Below are 19,224 nucleotides of genomic sequence, written 5' to 3' on the forward strand. Positions count from 1 at the left end.
TGATCGCAGGTCTGGGAACTACTAGGAAATCGCGAATCTGCTTATTTCCACAGCATGCTAAGACTACTTCACAGAACGTCCCTTTGTCTCGTAACGAGTCGTGTTAGGCAGCCTGGATCATTGGCGAAAGTATGCTGGTCACTAGGTGGCAGAAGATTTAGGTCGGGCGTCCCTACCGTGGAACGTCCTCCAGAAACGATATCAATCGTGCCTTCGGTGGCAGAGCTCACGAAATCTGAATTCATTCAACAAGACAGAGAGGGATCATTGGTTGCTCATTTACTTAATAGAGGGCTCGTAGAATCGTTGACTAGTGATGACTTGTACAAGTTGACTGAAAGCAACGAGAAGAAGTTGAAACTCTACTGCGGTGCTGATCCTACAGCCGAGTCGTTGCATTTGGGAAATTTGCTCCCATTGATGATCCTTCTCCACTTCCTTCTTAGAGGTTTCGATGTCGTTGGCCTAGTTGGGGGTGCCACGGGTGCAGTGGGTGACCCTAGTGGAAGAAAGACTGAGAGAACAGTGATAGAAAAAGAGCAGAGGGAAGCTAATGTAAAAAAGATACAGAAACAGATGCATACCTTCTTGACAAAGGGAATCTTGTATGCCCAATCTAGGCAAATAAAGCCTCCTAAGTTGGGTGAGATTTCCAGTCTTAACAATGCCAGCTGGTGGAAGTCGATCACATTCCTTGACTTCTTGTCCACTTACGGTGCTCATATCAGAGTTTCGCAGATGCTTGCAAGAGATTCGATTCTGTCACGGTTGCAGTCGCAACAAGGTATAGGTTTCAGTGAATTTGCATATCAGGTTTTACAGGCATACGATTATTGGCATTTATTCAAGAATGAGGGTGTGAATATCCAGCTTGGTGGCAATGACCAATGGGGTAACATAACTGCTGGTGTTGACTTCATCTCAAGAGTTCAGCGTCATTACGGTGGCGTTGGTGAGAAGGGCAAAGAATTGCCCGCCTATGGTATCACTGCTCCTTTGCTAACAACATCGTCGGGAGAAAAGTTCGGCAAGTCTGCTGGTAACGCTGTCTTCATAAGCAGTCAGCTCACGACTCCGTTTCAACTATATCAATACTTCATCAATGCTCCAGACGATCTTGTGAGCAAGCTTTTGAAGGCACTTACATTGTTGCCTTTGGAGGCTATCGAAGGTGTCATTTTGAAAAAGCATGAGGAGGATCCTGCAAACAGAGTGGCTCAGCGGGTGCTTGCAAGAGAGGTTGTTGACATGATTCATGGTCCTGGTGTGGGAGATGAGATGGCTTACATAACTAGCTTCCTATTCCCCACTCCAGATCAGCCTTTTGATGACGATATCACTGCCGAAAAGTTGATCTCAAAGTTTAAAAATTCGGGAATCTTACAAAGGATCGAGTTGAGCTCATTCCCAAACCCGGAGGATATAAAAATGAGCACATTACTCTCTAAAATCCTTAACAAATCAAAAAATGAGACCAAAAACTTAATCAGGGGGGGAGGTATTTACTTTGGTATCGACAGAGATCAGTTTGAAGATCCCGAGGATGTTGTTCTTTTCGACAAGGACAACCACTTAATTGATGGAAGACTTTTGCTTGTCAGATCTGGCAAACAAAATTATCATGTTGTCGAAGTGGTGGAGTAATGTAGCTCACTTAGATTACCTTGTATATAACTAATTACTGTCGCTCAAAACCAGTTTCACTGCCTCAATAACTTTTGGAAAGACTGCCTTATTGGCAGCAATTACACCCTTTGAATGTAAGAGTCTACCTTTCCCAAAGTCAAGTGGCTCGCCGTTTATGTCGCCAACTTGTCCACCACTCTCATAGAGTAGTATGTTACCAGCGGCGTGATCCCATATTTTTTCTCTGTATGTGTCACTGACAGGTAAGCGCAAATAAATATCCGCTTGCCCCTTTGCTAGAACACAGTATTTCACTTGAGAATCTAGATTTATAGTCTGCTTAGCTACAGTGGTAGTACTGAAGCCCAACTTATCCTTGATTTGAGATTGCGTCGAGTGAGAAGAGTGGCCCTTCTCAACACCCTCAACGACCTTCAATGTAGCAGGTGATGTTTCACTGGTCATTTTGATGATCTGTTGATCCTTGAGAGGCGTGAAATCTTCCGTCTCGAAAAGAGGAGTGTAAAAAGCGCCAACACCTTTTACAGCTGAAAAAAGACCTCCTTTTTTACCTGATTGGTTTTCATTCAGTGAAATGAACTCAGGCAAATTGGGACAGCCAATGACCCCGAGAACGACCTTGCCATCTTCAATGAGGGCGAGACACACAGCAAACTGGTCGCCTCTCAAGAAACCCTTGGTACCGTCAATTGGGTCAAGAGCCCAAAAACGACCCTTAGATCCTCCCTCATAATTACCAAGATCGATGCTTTCGTAAACTTCATTCAAAAATTTGAGCTCTCCAAGGTCTTCTGTTGACCTTGAGGTTCTCTGCTGGGCCTCACTGAGAATGTCCAAGATCCTCTTACTAAGTGCATTGGCCTCCTCTGACCCATCCTTCAATGTCAGGGAGTCCTCTTCTCCCACAATGTGATCACCCGGAAAGTTGATTTTGATGGCATGATTTATCAAAGCTTGCGAGGCATAATCGCCTACCGTAACAGGGGACTTATCATCCTTGATTTGAGTGCCAGTCTTGGAGGTTTCAACTAAAGTGTCGCTAAGACTTTTGGTGAGCACGGAAGCTCTTTTCACAGCTAGCGAGGCAATTCTCAATTCCTTCGCGTACGGGTGCTCTGATGACACCATGGTGAGTTTTGTTCTTCTTGCAAGGAAAGATATCCACAATGCGGTAATTGCTGTTAGTGCAAGGAGAACAGTTTTGGCTCTAACCATTACCCTTTCGCCAGAGGTGCGAGCACGTGAGACTACATCAAATAATAAAAGACTATCGTATTGGTGTGTTGCGCTATAGTATCAATCGCACCCAGAGGATGCCATCGTGGTCTGGAAATGTATCTTATTCTATGGAATCTAATAAATAGGCAACGTTGAATTCACCTTCATCAGGGGACATTAAGCTTGATTATTGGACAACAAAGTCGGACACGTTGAACTTTTGAGAGGAGATACCCATCAGGCTGATGTACTCTTTTGCCTCGTCGGACATCCTCTTGGTGGTTGCGTCGTCCCAGTTGAACTCGTTCTTCATGATGGAAACAACACCATCCACGGCACTCAACGCCTCTCTGGCATTCAAGAAAGCCAATCTGGTTCTTCTAGCCAAGAAATCGAGTGGGTGTCTGATGTACTCGTACTTCAAAGAGTACTTCAACTCAGCAACTGTGAAGGGCTCGTCGAAAGACTGGTAAGACAAGATTGTGCCATCAGAGTTCGAGTCTTCCTTTGGAATATATTCATGGGTGGCAGCCAAGGTAATTGGCAACTTGTTGTAGTCATTCTGCTGGTACAACTCCAAGATGAGGGCAGCACGAGATCCGTAGTTATGACTCAAGTGTTTGGCCAACTTCAATGGGATCTTGTATTCGTGGATCAAACGAGCAGAGTAGTTCTTGGAGTAGTCCTCACCACCAGCGAGCAAGATGTTGTTAGTTTGACATGGTTTCAAGTTCTTGCCACCAAAGTCGAACTTCTTTACTAAAGTGTCGACGGTTTCCTGTGCCATCTCTCTGTAAGTAGTCCACTTACCACCAGAGATGGTAACCAAGCCAGATTCAGAGATTGTGACCAAATGAGAACGAACCAAGCCCTGGGTACCAGATTTTGCGTCCTTGCCCTTTGGAATCTTCGATGGGTCCTGGACCAATGGTCTGATACCAGACCAGGCAGACAAGACATCTTCTCTGTTGACAGGGAAAACAATGTACTTCTGCAATTCCTGCAAAATATCCGTGATTTCTTCTTCAGTTGGCACTGGGTTGTTTGGAACCTTCTTCAATGGAGTGTCAGTAGTACCAGCGAGAACCTTACCTTGCCATGGCAAGAAGAACATGACTCTACCATCAGCAGTGGCAGGGTCCAACAAACCCATGGAGGCAGGGCCGTAATATTCAGGCAAAACAACGTGGACACCAGAGGAAGGAACGACCATCTTTGGAGGCTGCTCTTGCTTTGGAGGCAAACCTTGAGGGTCTTCATCCATCTCCAAAAGCTTATCAGCGAAAGGACCAGTAGCATTGACAGTGGCGGTAGCCTTGATTTTGTATTCCTCACCAGTTTCACGATCAACAGCAAGAGCACCCACCAACTTACCATCTTCCTTGAGCAACTGCTTGACTTCCATGTAGTTCAAGACAGTCGCACCGTGGTCGACCGCGGTCACGGCCAAGGTAGCGTTGAACCTAGCATCGTTGAAAGTACCATCGTGGTACACACAAGCAGCCTTGATGTTGGCGGTATCTATCATTGGAGCAATAGCACTGAAAGTCTCGGCAGAGAAGATCGTGGAGGATCTCAAGTTCTGATGGCCGGCAAACCAATCGTACATTTTGCAGCCAATGAAGAAATAAGGCACCTGCCACCACTTGTAAACGGGAATCATAATAGGAAGCACCGAACACAAGTGAGGAGCGGTTCTGAGCATGTTGCCTCTCTCGTTCAAGGCCTCGATGACCAAGTCCAACTGGTCCTTGGAAAGCTGGAAAATAGCCTTTTCCAAGTATCTGACACCACCGTGGGCCATCTTGGTGGACTTTGACGATGTTCCCGAGGCAAAGTCGTCTCTCTCCAAGAGACACACATTAAGCCCACGGGTAGCAGCGTCCACGGCGGTACCGGTACCGGTAGCACCACCGCCAACCACCAACACGTCGAACTTGGCGGTCTTCTTCACGTTGTCCAAGAGTTGCTCTCTGGTTGGAGGCGTATCGAGCTTCTTGCGGAGAGGCTCATAGGAGTTCTTGAAGTTTGAAGGGTTTGGGGACTTGACAAAGTCAAGATAAACGACACCGGCACCGACTACCGAGGCAGAAGCAGCGGCCGTTTTAAAGAATGTGGACTTAAAAAAGCGAGACATTCTTTGGGAGCGGCGTGAACTTGAATATGAGAAGGGAAAAAGTCTTTTATACAAAAGTTGGAGAAAGAAGAAAGAAGGAAAAAAAAATGTGCCCAGCAACGGTGATTTTCACTCGAGGGTAGTGCAGCACAGAAGCGAACAAAAATTAAGCAATGCGGTCAGGCCCAGTGGAGGAAAAACCGGTGCTACAAATCACGAATCGCGGTTCAATGACAGCCGGATCAGGGCCGACAGGCGACCTGCTGCCAAAGAAAACCGAAAACCATTCATGGAAATTTACGTAGATTGCCCACCACCTAAATCAATTTTGCTAAGCTAGTTTACTCAAGAGATGAAAAAAAAAGTGCCCATGAGCCCACCCCAACTTCACCTCTCCATGGCGTGGTTTTGCTCGTTGACACTGGCTGCGAAAGACTGCCCCAGATACTTGCAACACTAGTGGCCCCGAGGATGCGCAACCCGCTGTACAGCGGTAGTCCGCGTGGCATATGCTTGGGTGTGATCTATTATCAGGAATGGACGATACGTGGAAATGAGTGGGGGGTGGGGGCATTCACGAGATGGTGCATTAAGAAAAAGATTAGGAGTTGTTCCGGGCCCTCCAACGTTCGTAACGCTTTTGTGGCGCGAGGGAAAAACTACTTCCTTACAAAGGACCCTAGCGAGCCAGCCGTTCGGCGGGGCCTATGAGGGGCGGGAATTGATGATGGAAAGAGGGCACGCAGCGGGCGAGATGAGGATTTTGAAGAAGGCATCGGTTTATTTTTCTTTTTTTTTTTGTAAACTTCTTGGTCAATCCTGTTGCACTGACCTTTTGCACCTCGTCTTGTTCTTGGTTTCGCAACCGCTCTGGTGGTTTTCGTGCCCGAGTTCCTCGGCTCCTGCTCGTCGCACCAACGGAGCGATACCGTCTCTGGCGCTTGGCTGCCTGCCATTTATCCGCAACACAATCATGTGATAGCCCTCGGCCCCGGAGGCCGTTTATTTGTGGCCAACGGCGGTGGCTATGGAAGCTATTGTGTGACCCGAAACGTGCTTTTACTTTTTTTTCTCTTTGTTTTAAGCCTTATCGCAAGTTTCTTTCTGGTGGATATTTGGCACCAGTGCTTCCAACTCTATTTCGCTAAATCTCGTGCACCTTGCGCATGTCTCACTATACATCTGGGGTACACTTCACCCATGTAGAATCATTCAACAGACGGAAATAGCTGGTGCAAGCTTGGTTTGTATAAGCTTGTGTAAATGTGGTGATGTGGACACAGGCACAATACTATTTGGCATTAGATGATGTAGCTGGCCACAATCTGGTTACGAATTAATAGGATAGTTGGTTAAAATTGGTTCCGACAATATGTTCAGATTGATGAGACTTTATTGGTGTCCACTCGCTGTGAGGCGAGATCCTTCAAGAGGTAGTGAAAGTTTGTTCCCCTTTTCGGTCCACCTCTGAAGATCCCCTTCTTGAGTTAGTAGTTTACAATTCCGCGGCATTTGGCATTAGAGAGGCATAATATGAAGAATTGCAAAGATCAATACAAGGCCCCTCACACAGCCCCATAGCAATGTCTTCGCCGATTGCAAATCATGTTCATCTTACTTGGCCAAAGTCCTTCGTGTTGCATGGCTTCGAAGGCCCACTTTTGCAACCATTCTAGACATTACCTTTCGCCATTCGCATTCACCTGCTTCACCCGCCAGCGGCCATAACGAAACAAAAATGCAATACGGACCCATCTTGAGCTTTTCTGATTTCATTGCTATACCCTGGTATTGTTCAGCTATCTAGGAATTACCTACTTTTGCAATTGCCTTCACTTTTCTTTATGGGCCCAGCACCGTACCTGCAGTCCGGTGACGTATAATCGCTGGATTCCGGAGCTAACTCACCACCTACTTCATTATGGATTCCCTATCTGATGAGCAAAGAAGTGTGCTTGACGAGTTTGCGCTGATTACAAATGTCTCGCTAGACGATCAAGAAAGGGCTAACAAGAGTGTGATCTTGCTTCAAAATCATAGCTTCAACTTGAACAATGCTGTACTATCATACTTTGAGAATGGTCTAGATAATGTTGTTAGGAACCCGACTCCAGAGGTTGTTCCTACCCCAGAAGAGCTGTTTGCTTCAGGTGCAGAACGGTTTGAGTCCACAGCTGTGCATAGAAACCTCCATGATGAGTTCGTCATGGACAGCTTCTTACCGAAGTTGCCAAAGGCACCCAAGATAAGTAACCACTGGCAATTTGATCTCGGGATTCACATGTCCAGGTCGGCATTCAGAGCTTCAGAAAAGGAGTCAGAGATCAATTCTTCTTCCACTCAAGTATCGTCGCAAAGAAGGCCTAATTTCTTATGGATCATATTACTAATAATACCCAAAGCTCTCTCCATGCTATACTCCTTCATCAGGTATTTGTTTGGGATCAACACCTCTTCCATGTACAAAGCGCTTCCCAGTCTGTTTGATTATGAGAACTACGAAGAATCCTATAATATTGTGAAGGAAACAGATGGTGTCAATGCAGAGGAGCTTCATATAAAAACGAATGATTTCAACAACCTACATGAAGCTAGCCAGAGAGACTTCAGGTTTCTTACCGTTGTGTTGGTGGATGACTCCAGCGTTGGCTTTGCTAAACAATTTCTTCAATCGCCAAATCTCAAGCTGCTTCTAGAAGAATGCTCAGAAAACGACTTTTACGTTGCGAACATTAGCAAGAGCCCCGAAGCGTTAGAATTAGCACATACTTATAAAGTCAGAAGAGTACCATACGTGATGCTTGTGGGGAACGTCACGAGAAATCCTCAAGTTATGTCCTCCATGTCTGTCATTTACAAGTCTAACCTCGTGTACGACAAGGAGAGTGGTGACCCACAATTAGCGAACAAGGTAATACGCAATTTGAAAAAGAGTGTGAATCATTATAATCCGCAGCTTGTGTCCAAGCGTTACGACAAACAAGAAATGGAGCTTAGCCGCCTTCTCAAGGAGCAACAGGATGAAGCATACCTAAAAACGTTGGCACAGGATCGTGAGAAGAAACAAGAAAAACAGCGTAAGTTGGAAGAGGAAGAACAGAAGAGAAAATTGGAAAAAGTTAGACAAGGATTCATCTTCAGTCTTATTGAAAATAATTGGTTCGAGACGCAGTTGAAGGATTTGACGGCTAAGGAGGTTGTCCGAGTTTCAATCAAAATTCCGGATGGACGTAGAATGATCCAGAAGTTCCCAAAGACGATGTCTATGCTGGCGATGTATCTATTTGTGGAGACACAACTATTTGAAAGCAAAGAAAATGCTGAATATGAACAGTGCGATATGACGGTCGAGGAGTTTTGCGAGAAGTTCACGTTCAATTTCGAGCTATTTAAGCCACTCCCCAAGGTTGTTGTGCCCGCTGAAAAGCTTACAATTGAAGAATTTCAAGACATCAAGCTGGGAGACAATATCTTGGTTGAGTATCTTTTAGACAACGAAACCGACGAGGAGGAGGAGTCGTAACGGAGACGATGGGTTTTATTAATGGTTGCAAAATGGCCTCCGTGAGTGGCGAAATCACTCCGACAAGGTCAGTTGCGGGAATGATATTTCAAGGCAGTTTTCCTTCCAATAGCATGTAGAGATATCGATCACCGCCATACAATTGTAGCACAGTATTTCGAATTGGACTCGTTCGTCCGTAACGAATTAGTGGTAGCCGCACACATGACCGAGCAGCGATAGCGTTGTGTGGGTGAGGCCCGTGCGACTATAGACCGTATTTGTGTGCGAGGCTTGGCAGGAACTCACTGAACTAGGCCTGCGACATCTATCTACGGCATAAATCTCCTCATTCATTCCAAAGCATCATCAATATCCAATACCTACTGTAAACACAACTCACCATGTCCAGTCGTCAATCGAGGTTGGAGGCAGAGAAATTGGCAATCATCCAGAAATCCATGTCCAGGGGACGCTCCAGATCCCCTTCTAATAGCAATAGCAGGTCGTCGTCCACTCTGAATGACGACTTCAACAATAAAGATATGAAGTGGTCGATCACCAACCACGATCCTCTGGAAAGGTTGCGAGACCCAAGCAAATCACAGGAAGAGGAGGACGCAGCCAATGCCCTCTGGGACAACGAGGTGTCTGAGGAGGAGCACATTAGTGACGATGATGAGAATGAGAAGTTTCAATATGACGGCACGGGAAACATTTTGCCGAACTACGCATGTCAAGATGAAAAGATCCTGGAGATCTCAACGATTTTACAGAATTCGAACTTGAACGACAGACAAACGATCAAGAAGCTCGAGGAGTTGACTGCCACGGAGCGGGCAGTGGCTAATGCCAAGAACATCGGCAGCGCCGTAGACGATGATATCGTTGAGAAACTCACGCAAAACAAGCATGCTCTCACGGGAAAGGACGGCTTGGACCTCTACAACTCCGACCAGGATGCGGAGTCCAGAAGACAAAAGTTGGAAACGTACCAGGCGTACAGACGAAAGATCATTGACCAAGAGAATGAGCAGTTAAGGGGCCCTCATCAGGTCGGCTCTCCTACCGGCAAAAAAGACAACGGGCATGAGTCAGGAGAAGGCACAGATGGCGAGGACTTTTTGGCTCCCTACACTTCTGCCGTAGAGGACAAGTTAGACTCTGAGTTTGCATCTCAGTTGAATGAGACCATCAAAGAAGGAGAAATCGACTCCAACATTCAACACTCTAGGGTCATTCAAACGATCACACGTGGTAGCTTCTTCCAGCTTATCAACCCCAAGGTCAAGCCAAAGATGTTTCTTCTCTGTATGGACTTCAGTCCAGAGTCAATCTTTGCACTTGAGTGGAGCTTAGGCACGGTTCTAGTTGATGGCTCTGTACTTTTTATCGTGTGTGTCATTGAGGACAACGATACTAATCACAACTTAAAAGGCAACTCTCCCAATGAACGAGAAACTGCTAGACTCAATATGCTTAATCGTGCTAAGCAACAAGTCTTGAACTTATTGAAGCTTACGAAGCTTCAAATCCACATTGTTATTGAAATCATCCATCACCCTATTCCACGCCACCTCATTTTGGAGTTCATCGATAACCTTCAGCCCACATTGGTGGTTGTGGGCTCCAAAGGTCTGAGTGCTATCAAGGGTGTTTTGCTAGGCTCTTTGTCTAACTACTTAGTCACAAAGTCTACGGTGCCAGTAATGGTCGTGAGAGAGAAATTGAAGAAGATCAACAGGTTTAAGAACGGCTCTTCCATTTTCTCCAACAACATCAAACCATTGACATTGTCCGAAGCCAGAGTAGATTAGCAGATTTATGCAATCATTCAATTCTTTTGCGTTGTTGAAACGTTCTTTATAATTTTCATACACGAAATTACGAATATATACCATCCATTTAATCCTATACCATTTCCCAACCATGAGATCTTATCCCAATTTTCAGAAGCTAAAGCACCATTAATCATAGGAAGAGCTCCGTAAACGCACGTTTTCTGCGTAGGAATTGATGAGAACATCCCTCAGCAGGACATTTGCGAGGAGCACTGATGAGAGGGTTGTCTATTGATACTTCCCTATCCTGCTTTTTGGTACGACGACCTGGTGGTCGATTGCCAATGTTCTTGATGCACCTTCCACAAAAAACATGTCCACATTTTGCAGCAAACACTTGCTTGGAAAGCGTTCGATCCACCTCCAGAATTTGTCTAACGCAGAACCAGGGCGCATTTATTTCAAACTCCGTGGCATATTTCTCAAAGTTATCAGCAAGGTTTGGGTTTGCTTTAAAAGTCTGAGGGATACCTTCACCCAACTGAATACCGCATAGTTCACAAAGAAGATTTTCCTCAGGAGTGATATTCGTCGTATGCATATTATCTTTTTCTTTCGCTTCCTTTCTCTTCTTTTGAAGCACTTTTCGATTAAAGATTTTCTCGTTTTCAATCTTGCGGTCAAGAGCCAGCTCATCCTCTCTTTCGAGTCTAGCCATGATTGCACTTGATATCTCATTCGGGGAATCCTGCTCATGAAAGTATTCGTAAAGGGCGCGTTGCTGTTCTTGATTTAAGTCGAAGAAACTGAAAGGAACACTGAACCTTGTCAACTCTAACAAGTCCGAAAGCAGTTGTCTGTCCGCTGTCCCTTGTCGTGGCCGTCGTTGTTGTTGTTGTTGTTGTTGTTGTTGTTGTCTCATTCTCATTGTGCGTCTCATAGCACCAAATTGTCGCCTCTGACTTGGCTGAGGAATAGGGGAGCTGAAGGAAGAGCTAGAGGTATCATCCGGTTGATCCGTCACTGGTAAGAGTTCCATGGGTGCTCCTGGGTATTGAAACTCTGGTGGTTGCATCCTATTGTGGCCTGTTATTTGAATGTCGTCATCGTTGCCTTCCGCAAACGTGGCAGCGCTTTCACTAACGATTTCTAACTCATCATCGGACTGACTAGCGTCACTTAGAACCTCTATCACGCCATCACAGCGTGGGCGCTCGCTTGAGCTCAGTTCCACTGCTTGTTCCCCGTCGCTTTCAACTTCTATGACGCTCGAAGGGTGCCTTGCCATTCGGTATTTTGTATCTTGCTCAGTCATCTAGTCGTCGAGGCGATATGGTAGAATATTTAGAATTCATGCAAAATTAAAAAAAAAAAGAATATATCAGGTGAGACACTGTTTTGGTTCTGTTTATAGAAGGGCACAAGTAAGGTGATGGCAAAAGAAGGAAAAAAAATTCAATCTAGCCTAGTGTGGGACTGGTAGGTGTTTACTAAGGTAATGCACTAGTGCTGTACAAGGCAAAACCCAAACACATCCAGGGAGCACAGTGGATGTGACAATATGCAGAATGTGATCCAAACACCACGAGAAAAGAAATTACCACAATGTGTTTTAAATTGAGAATCTTGACATCAGAAGCTGAATTATTTCTTAACAGCTTTATCTGAGCCATTTTGTTTTGTGTTTTCATATGTTCGTAAATCACACTGAAATTTACGGTTTGCTGGGCAATACGGAAAGGAGCTGAAGGGATCTCACGTGACGCGTAGACGTAAGAGAAGCTTATTTTGCCATCAGTTGAATGTAGCAGAGTATCACGGCAACGAAAAATTTGGATTTCTGTGATATAGCCCGCAGATTATAATTATTATAATTGTAAAGCTCTTGAAACTATATGCAAGAACTACTATTGTTCTCTTGATAGCTTTGCTTCAAATGTTCGTTTGAGTAGGTATAATAAATGCTAATTGCCTAAAATACATGGTATGCCCGCTTATTTTTTATCCTGTTGAAATCCGAAGATTTACTTCTTCAAACCGCTTCTAATGTAACGACCGACGACAACACAGTGGTCTCTCTCGTAAGGTTCCAAGGTCAACTGCTCCAAAGGCTTGATTCTTTCTTCTCTCAATTTCTGGACTTCTCTGGCAAAGACAGTCTCGGCGTCAACAGTAGAGTCAATACAGTTTGCCTTGATGGAGATGACAACAGTACCCTGGTCCTTTAAAAACAAGTGAGAATTCAAGGCAATAATACGAGCCTGGTCAGGCTGGGCCACATCGGCGAACACAGCATCAACCATACCGATCAACATACGGTATTTCTGAGGATGACGAGCATCATCGATGATAGGGATGACATTAGGTCTCTTCTTGGCCATGGAAATCAATTCTCTACCGGGACGGTGAGAGAACTCAACAGCGTAAACCAAACCTTCTGGTCCAACCACATCAGAAACGTGGGAAACGGAAGTACCTGAGGCAGCACCCAAGTACAAAACTTTCTTACCAGGAGCAATGCCCAACTCGTCGATACCACCCATAATACCAGCGGCCAACTTAGATCTAAAAGGGTTCCACACACGGTACTCAATCTTGGTTGGGGCACCACCCTCTTCTTTGGCAGGCTCGTCAATGGCAATTCTCTTCTCACCGTAAACAGACTCACCTGGGGCCATGTTCTTGGTGACCAACAAATCCTCCTTACCCCTGGCAATGAAGACACCAGCGTGTCTGTGAGGTTCAATGACGACCTTAGCACCGCCCTTAGCACCACCTCTGGCACCACCACGGCCGCCTCTAGCGCCTCCACGACCACCACGAGCACCACCACGGGCACCACCTCTAGCGCCACCTCTAGCGCCACCTCTAGCACCGCCTCTGCCGCCTCTTGGAGCAAAACCACCTCTGGAACCGCCTCTGGCGCCGCCACGTGCGCCACCTCTACCACCTCTTTGGGGGAAAGACATTATATATGTGTATTTGTGTTGATGTGAAAATGGGAAATGGTGGGTATAGTAAAATTTTTTCACACAAAGTGCGCTCCACACAAGTAAAATGTGCGGGTAACCCCTTTACGAGCCAACGTTAATGACACTTTAAGACTTGAGCACGGGCAATAAAATAGTCGTAAGAAGCATTTGAAGGGGACTTAAGCTCTACTGAATACTTGCGATTCATAAAACATCCATTTGCATATCTTGAAGTGCATTCATTCCTCTTCAATTGTGCTTAAGTACAGATGAGAAAAGAGATGCTTCATTTTAGGCTTCCACATGAGGCATTCAAAAGCCAAAAAAAACTTTCAAAGACAATTGATGCCTTTAGTAATATGCTATTTTGAATAAAAATTTGATATCTCTTCTGCCTGGCTTACAACAACTTCCTAAAGTGTTTGAACTTCTTGAAAAACGATGCCCATCGTGCGGCACGAGCCTCCTGCCTATTTCGGTCAAGTGATATGGGAATCAGCGCTCAAACATCATATAAGCACTCAGAAATCAATCTTTCATATTAAATTGCCGATAACTTACATTTAGTCTGGATTTCATTTATTTTTAGCTATTTATTAGTGTGGAAAGTTGCTAAAACTGCTGCTCAAGGTGGACACCTGCAGATAGCTGTATTCTATACCGCTTTGGTCGATCAAAGCCTTGTACTGAAACGGCGCGCACATAACGTCAAATGCGTCTTGATAAGCTAAACTTCGCGTTGATACCCCCCCTGTCACCATGATTCTTCAAACTATCGCTATAGTGGTGGGTACCTTAGTGTGTGGTTGTCTCAACTCACTCCTAACCAAATACCAGGATAATCAATGTGTGGCGAATTGTGACGATCCGGATATATCAAAGCACAAAAACTTCGAACAACCTGCCATACAAACGCTTCAAATGTTCATCGGTGAACTAGGCATCTACATCGTTTACTACATCCTTTATAAATCCCCATTATCAAGAATTACGAAGTACCAGCCATTGGACGAAGGAGCGCATACTACGCAAAAAACAAGAAGCATTCTTCTTGCAATTCCGTCGATATGTGATTTGTTGGCTACGACATGTATGAACGTGGGATTGATCTACACGCCAGTTTCCATATACCAAATGACAAGAGGAGCTATTGTACTTTTTGTTGCAATACTCTCGGTGTTGTTTTTGAAGCGTAAAATTAGAACTTTAGAGTGGATTGCGTTGGTTATAGTGACTGTGGGAATTGGTATTGTTGGGTATTCGGGAAGCAAAGGTGGGACTCAAAACACAAAGCGCGAGGAGCCCGCATTGGTGATCTTTGGAATGTCATTGATTATATTGGCTGTCTCGCTTCAAGCGGTTCAGTTTGTGGTAGAGGAGAAGATTCTCGCTAAGTACCACTTCACTCCGTTACGGTTGGTTTACACTGAAGGTTTCTTTGGAGTGGTCATTTTGACGACTGCCATGATTGTTTTGAACTTTATTGCAGGGCTGCTTCAGCTGGAGAAGCAATTTCATGATTCCCCCTTCAATGTGCATGAATCGTTGTCTCAGACATTTTCTCTGCGTGAAATTCTCTTGTCATCTTTGGCGATCATGGTCTGCATTTCTTCATTCAATTTTTGCGGCGTTTCCCTTACGCTGCAGCTTTCAGCCACTGCTCGATCCACCATAGATAGCTGCAGAACGTTGTTGGTTTGGCTATTTGCAATGGCATTGGGGTGGGAAGTCTTCAATTTCGTGCAGTTTTTGGGATTTGTGACTCTTGTCTTTGGTACGCTTTGTTTCAATGGTGTGCTTCAGCCTGAAGACTGGACATTCATTCCGGAATTTCTCAAAGATCAAGAACACAAGTATGAAAGACTCATTGATGTTGTTGATGAGCCTGTGGAGCGAATGTGAGAGTGCTGAGGTTGGCTGCGAAAAACTATACGACCCCTCAATGTTCGGTAAAAACCCATTCCCCAAAATCAAAAGTTTATGTCTGGTAAAGTATAGACTATAATCTCTAACATGCGTTCATTAATTTCGTTTTTCGATTTTTCTCTTTCATTATTTTTATGTCCGAGTGGAGAGCACTATGGTGAAGCTTCTGAGTGGAAGTGTGCACACAGCTGGCGTAATTCATAAGTCGCAAGTACAAGTAATTATTGCCACCATCAAGTATTATCAGAATGGTATGTTCGACAGAAATCGTGTGTATACGAGGCAATTACTAACATAAGTCATTACGTCTCATTCCAGAAAAAGGAAGTCACTCGTCGGTATCAACAACTACCTTCGGAGATGTCTCAGAGAACACGCCCGCATTGCAAGATACATTAAGAGCACAGGAAGGTCCTTTGAATATAGCCTCCAAATTAAACAATCGCCATCCTTTGGAGTCTAGAATACAGAATTGGGAGAAGACTCAGCAAGATACAAGAATGGAGACATACAGGCGTGTGTTTGGCGCTGGTGAGCCAATTCGCAGAACGATGGAGTTGAACATTGTTGAAGCAACTGATTTTAAACCCCTGGTGCTTGGTGGTTCTGACACTTTACACCGTGACATACTATTGAATAGAGAAACAACGGTAGATTGGGAGGATATCTACAAGGGTGGCTTCGAGGCTGGTGCCAATGTGCCAGATTTTCACACCGAGATGGAGAAGAAGCTTGGTATGTAAACGAGTTTATACATTTCACTCTTTTAATGCTATGAATTACATTGACAAGAAGTGGAAATAACTAATGTAGGTGAAGTCACCTAAACTTTAGGTATGCACTAGCGGGAATGGAATGAACGATTTATTTTATGTGACCACACCTAATGAACAGAATCAAATAGACATCAACGATCGCTCATAGTTCTTGTAAGAGGATAAAGTCACCATGTTGCTTCACTGACGTTTCAGAAAAGCACCAATTCACGATGCTATATTGGCCCCTCGATACCCTATTACTGGATCATAGAGCAAAAGTTGCTTGACGTTTTCTGAATCATTCTATACTCTACAGTTTTTTAATAGTTGTCAGTATATCAAAAAAGTAAGACCTGCTTATAAAGTCCACCACTCTGGATGGTGGATCTCATACCCTGAAAGCTCAGCGCGGCCATATAAAAAGTGCCGCATTCAAAATTTTCAATACGCTGCATTCCACCAATCTACTTTTACACAACTTCCACAGCTGCAAAGTCGTATTATCACTGCAAGCATCCCAAGTGCATTCCACAAACTCCACAAACTCCAACTTATCTAAAACTCAGATTTTCCAATGCAAACTGACTCGCGTATCAACCCGTATGTGTCTTATGTCGACAAACGTGAAGCATACCCAGTATATACTAACCAAAGCAGATCACGTAAGGATAACTTATACAGTGATGGCTCATTGGCTCTGGACAACCATGGCACGTCTTCTCATCCCTTCAATATCCCCACAAATAAGGGTTCCAAGAGGTATTCTATCGAAGAAGTGTTCAACGTGTGGTACGAAGTGAGAGACCAGGTTCTCACTCAACCCACCAATGTTAAACCTCAGGAGAACTACAAGCATAACACCCCGAAAGAAGTTTATCACTTGATGTTACAAAAACAAGCGCAAGGTGGTGTTTCGATCCAGCCTATTGACACCCAAAGTCAACTTAGCGACAGTCAGTTTCAAGGCAATGCTTCGATTCAACCTGATTCCTCAGCCAAGCATGGTTCCTTGCCATCTTTAGAAGAGCAAATAGCTTCTATAAACATTGGGAAGAAGGCTCCACCGCCACCAAACTTGACTGCCCCTGAAAGATCGTCCCCTATCGACCATATCGACCAGAACTTGGTATTGCCAGAAAACATTTCTTGGACATATATTGACCCGACAGGAAACGAGCAAGGGCCCTTTCCCGGTAATGTCATGCAAGAATGGCTTACTGACGGCTATTTGGATTTTGAGTTACGTATCCGTCGTGTGGAGGAACCTTCGTTTTACACGTTGAAGCAATTTTGTGAGAGAGTCAATAACTATATTCTGCCTTTCAAAATTCCCTTACCAGATTTGAGTTACGTTGGTCAGGACAACGGACCCCTGAGCGATCTGCCAACAAAGGTCCAAGCGGGTGTCGTTAGTGGCCAGCACCAACATAAGCTGCAAACCCAAACAGCTGCCTTTGGCGGCGGCAATCTCTACTCTCCTCTCTTACCAAATGGAGGCACGCTGTCTCTTGGTGCCGCTTCCATGAGGATGAACCCTTCGAATCAATTGTTCGACTTCATGGGTTCTCGTGACTATCTGTTGATGAATCAGCAACCAAGTCAATTCTCAACTAACAAATTTGGCATTGATTCCGTGGATTTTGGCCAGAACTTAAGTCAAGGCTTGGGACAAAATTTAGGTCAGAACCTTGGTCAGAACCTCGGCCTGAATATGGGCCAAAATATAGGTCCAAACTTGGGTCAAAACCTTGGCCTGAACATGACTGGTAGCTTTGGGCAGTTACACATGCCGTCTTTGCTTCAGCAGCAAATCCTGCAACAGCAGCAACCTGCTTTGTCCCGAAACAACTCTGGATGGGGTTTAGACTCAGCAAGCGGATTGATGGGAGGAAATACTCAGACTCCTGTTGCACCAAACGGCAATCTTCCTGCCTTGAACAACCAGGGCCCAATGTCACCGTGGCTATCTGGTGTACAATCCGTGTCCCGCGTGAGCTCTCCGTTTGTTCCCTCATCTTCGTTAACAGGCTCAGCTTCAGCAGAAGAATCTGACAAGAATCATACTGAGGATCCTGTCTTCCATGATATACACAGTTCGATGGTGACCGGAATCTTGAATGAAGATGAACACTTGCGTCAACATCCGGAAGATAAGCCATCATATAAAGAAGAAGTGGTGGAAACCACTTTTGAAGATCCTGCCACAGCCAATATTCCGGGCGCTTTCGTTCCACCTGTTGAAGAACACAAAGTGCAAGAGCATGCCCGACAACCAGTTGAGAATCATATCTTAGGGGAAGCTTCTATTCCTGAATCCCAGGCTCCACAAAATGAGGTGAAGGAGGAACTCCCAGCCCCACAAGAGCCTGCCGTGGAATCAAAGCGGGAGGCTCAATCCGCTCTAGCTCCTTGGGCAAAAGCTACCGCCCAACCTGCTGAGCAGACTAAACCATCCATGACTTTGAAGGAGATCCAGGCCTTGGAAGCTGCCAGATTGCGCGAGGAGCAGCAAGTCAAAGCCGAGAAGAGACAACAAGCAGCCATTGCCAATGCTATTGCATCTTCTTCAAAAGAAACCACTAGTGCTGAGAAGCCAACGTTTAACTGGGCTAGCACTCCTTCACAGCCTGTTGTTCAAAAGAAGAGCTTGGCCGAGATTCAGAAGGAGGAAGCCGAGGCTGCTAAGGCGAAGCTTGCTGCTAGCAAGGCATCTGCTGCCGGCCAAGTGAAGACTTCCCTCGCCAGCTCTTTGGCTGCATCTGTACCAAAGGAGGAGAAGGCGTGGACTACAGTTGTAGGAAAGAAGACTACTGCTTCAAAAAAGCCTGCCACAACTGCAACCACCTCTCCTTATGCTACCGTCGCAAGCGCCGCAGGTGCTATCTCTCCTCAAGTTTTGCGTGCTGCATCGTCTACCACAAACAGCTCTCCAACTGTCAATGGAAATGCTGTTAGAGAAGACTTTTTGGTGTGGGCTCGGTCTGCTATGACAAATTTGTACCCTTCTGTTTCCAAAAATGATTTGCTTGAGGTTTTCACCACCTTACCTTTACACCCAGATTCTGCTCAGTTGATTTCTGAGACTATCTACAGCTCTTCCGCGACTATGGATGGTCGTAGATTTGCCCAAGAGTTTATGAAGAGAAGACAGGGGGTGGAGAAACAAGTTGGTGCTGGTAACAGCGAATTGTGGTCTGTTGCTATTGCTTCCAGTGCAGACAAGGTTCCAGTCACTGATGATGAGGGCTGGAGCACAAGTGTGAAGAGTAAGAAAAAGGGAAGAAAGAGCTAATTTGAATAGAGA

General features: G+C 45.1%; 10 protein-coding genes across 10 annotated transcripts; 6 read left to right on the forward strand and 4 right to left on the reverse strand. All coding sequences in view use genetic code 12, as the record gives it.

Annotated features, from left to right (window-relative positions):
* Positions 1-54: 54 nt before the first annotated feature.
* On the forward strand, positions 55-1,644 carry CJI96_0000255 (tyrosine--tRNA ligase MSY1; the record flags this gene model as incomplete). Its single annotated transcript, XM_029034480.2, has 1 exon — positions 55-1,644. One exon carries the CDS (start codon positions 55-57, stop codon positions 1,642-1,644), a length of 1,590 nt encoding a protein of 529 aa, XP_028889722.2.
* Positions 1,645-1,674: 30 nt separating this feature from the next.
* HAL22 (3'(2'),5'-bisphosphate nucleotidase) lies at positions 1,675-2,775 on the reverse strand (the record flags this gene model as incomplete). Its single annotated transcript, XM_029034481.2, has 1 exon — positions 1,675-2,775. The coding sequence occupies one exon, from the start codon at positions 2,773-2,775 to the stop codon at positions 1,675-1,677; it is 1,101 nt and encodes a 366-aa protein (XP_028889723.1).
* Positions 2,776-3,052: 277 nt separating this feature from the next.
* GUT2 (glycerol-3-phosphate dehydrogenase) lies at positions 3,053-5,002 on the reverse strand (the record flags this gene model as incomplete). Its single annotated transcript, XM_029034482.2, has 1 exon — positions 3,053-5,002. One exon carries the CDS (start codon positions 5,000-5,002, stop codon positions 3,053-3,055), a length of 1,950 nt encoding a protein of 649 aa, XP_028889724.1.
* A 1,900-nt stretch (positions 5,003-6,902) lies between these two features.
* Positions 6,903-8,504, forward strand: CJI96_0000258 (uncharacterized protein; the record flags this gene model as incomplete). Its single annotated transcript, XM_029034483.2, has 1 exon — positions 6,903-8,504. The coding sequence occupies one exon, from the start codon at positions 6,903-6,905 to the stop codon at positions 8,502-8,504; it is 1,602 nt and encodes a 533-aa protein (XP_028889725.2).
* Positions 8,505-8,887: 383 nt separating this feature from the next.
* On the forward strand, positions 8,888-10,300 carry CJI96_0000259 (Imp2'p; the record flags this gene model as incomplete). Its single annotated transcript, XM_029034484.2, has 1 exon — positions 8,888-10,300. The coding sequence occupies one exon, from the start codon at positions 8,888-8,890 to the stop codon at positions 10,298-10,300; it is 1,413 nt and encodes a 470-aa protein (XP_028889726.1).
* Positions 10,301-10,454: 154 nt separating this feature from the next.
* HEX3 (SUMO-targeted ubiquitin ligase complex subunit SLX5) lies at positions 10,455-11,552 on the reverse strand (the record flags this gene model as incomplete). Its single annotated transcript, XM_029034485.2, has 1 exon — positions 10,455-11,552. One exon carries the CDS (start codon positions 11,550-11,552, stop codon positions 10,455-10,457), a length of 1,098 nt encoding a protein of 365 aa, XP_028889727.2.
* A 736-nt stretch (positions 11,553-12,288) lies between these two features.
* Positions 12,289-13,233, reverse strand: NOP1 (rRNA methyltransferase NOP1; the record flags this gene model as incomplete). Its single annotated transcript, XM_029034486.2, has 1 exon — positions 12,289-13,233. The coding sequence occupies one exon, from the start codon at positions 13,231-13,233 to the stop codon at positions 12,289-12,291; it is 945 nt and encodes a 314-aa protein (XP_028889728.1).
* A 762-nt stretch (positions 13,234-13,995) lies between these two features.
* CJI96_0000262 (uncharacterized protein) lies at positions 13,996-15,138 on the forward strand (the record flags this gene model as incomplete). The annotated part of the gene is made up of 1 exon (XM_029034487.2): positions 13,996-15,138. One exon carries the CDS (start codon positions 13,996-13,998, stop codon positions 15,136-15,138), a length of 1,143 nt encoding a protein of 380 aa, XP_028889729.2.
* Positions 15,139-15,410: 272 nt separating this feature from the next.
* Positions 15,411-15,905, forward strand: CJI96_0000263 (uncharacterized protein; the record flags this gene model as incomplete). The annotated part of the gene is made up of 2 exons (XM_029034488.1): positions 15,411-15,413; positions 15,462-15,905. 2 exons carry the CDS (start codon positions 15,411-15,413, stop codon positions 15,903-15,905), a joined length of 447 nt encoding a protein of 148 aa, XP_028889730.1.
* A 589-nt stretch (positions 15,906-16,494) lies between these two features.
* Positions 16,495-19,212, forward strand: CJI96_0000264 (uncharacterized protein; the record flags this gene model as incomplete). Its single annotated transcript, XM_029034489.2, has 2 exons — positions 16,495-16,520; positions 16,578-19,212. 2 exons carry the CDS (start codon positions 16,495-16,497, stop codon positions 19,210-19,212), a joined length of 2,661 nt encoding a protein of 886 aa, XP_028889731.2.
* Between the last annotated feature and the right edge of the window lie 12 nt (positions 19,213-19,224).

This window comes from Candidozyma auris, chromosome 1 (assembly GCF_003013715.1).
Source record: "Candidozyma auris chromosome 1, complete sequence".
NCBI lineage: Eukaryota > Fungi > Ascomycota > Pichiomycetes > Serinales > Metschnikowiaceae > Candidozyma > Candidozyma auris.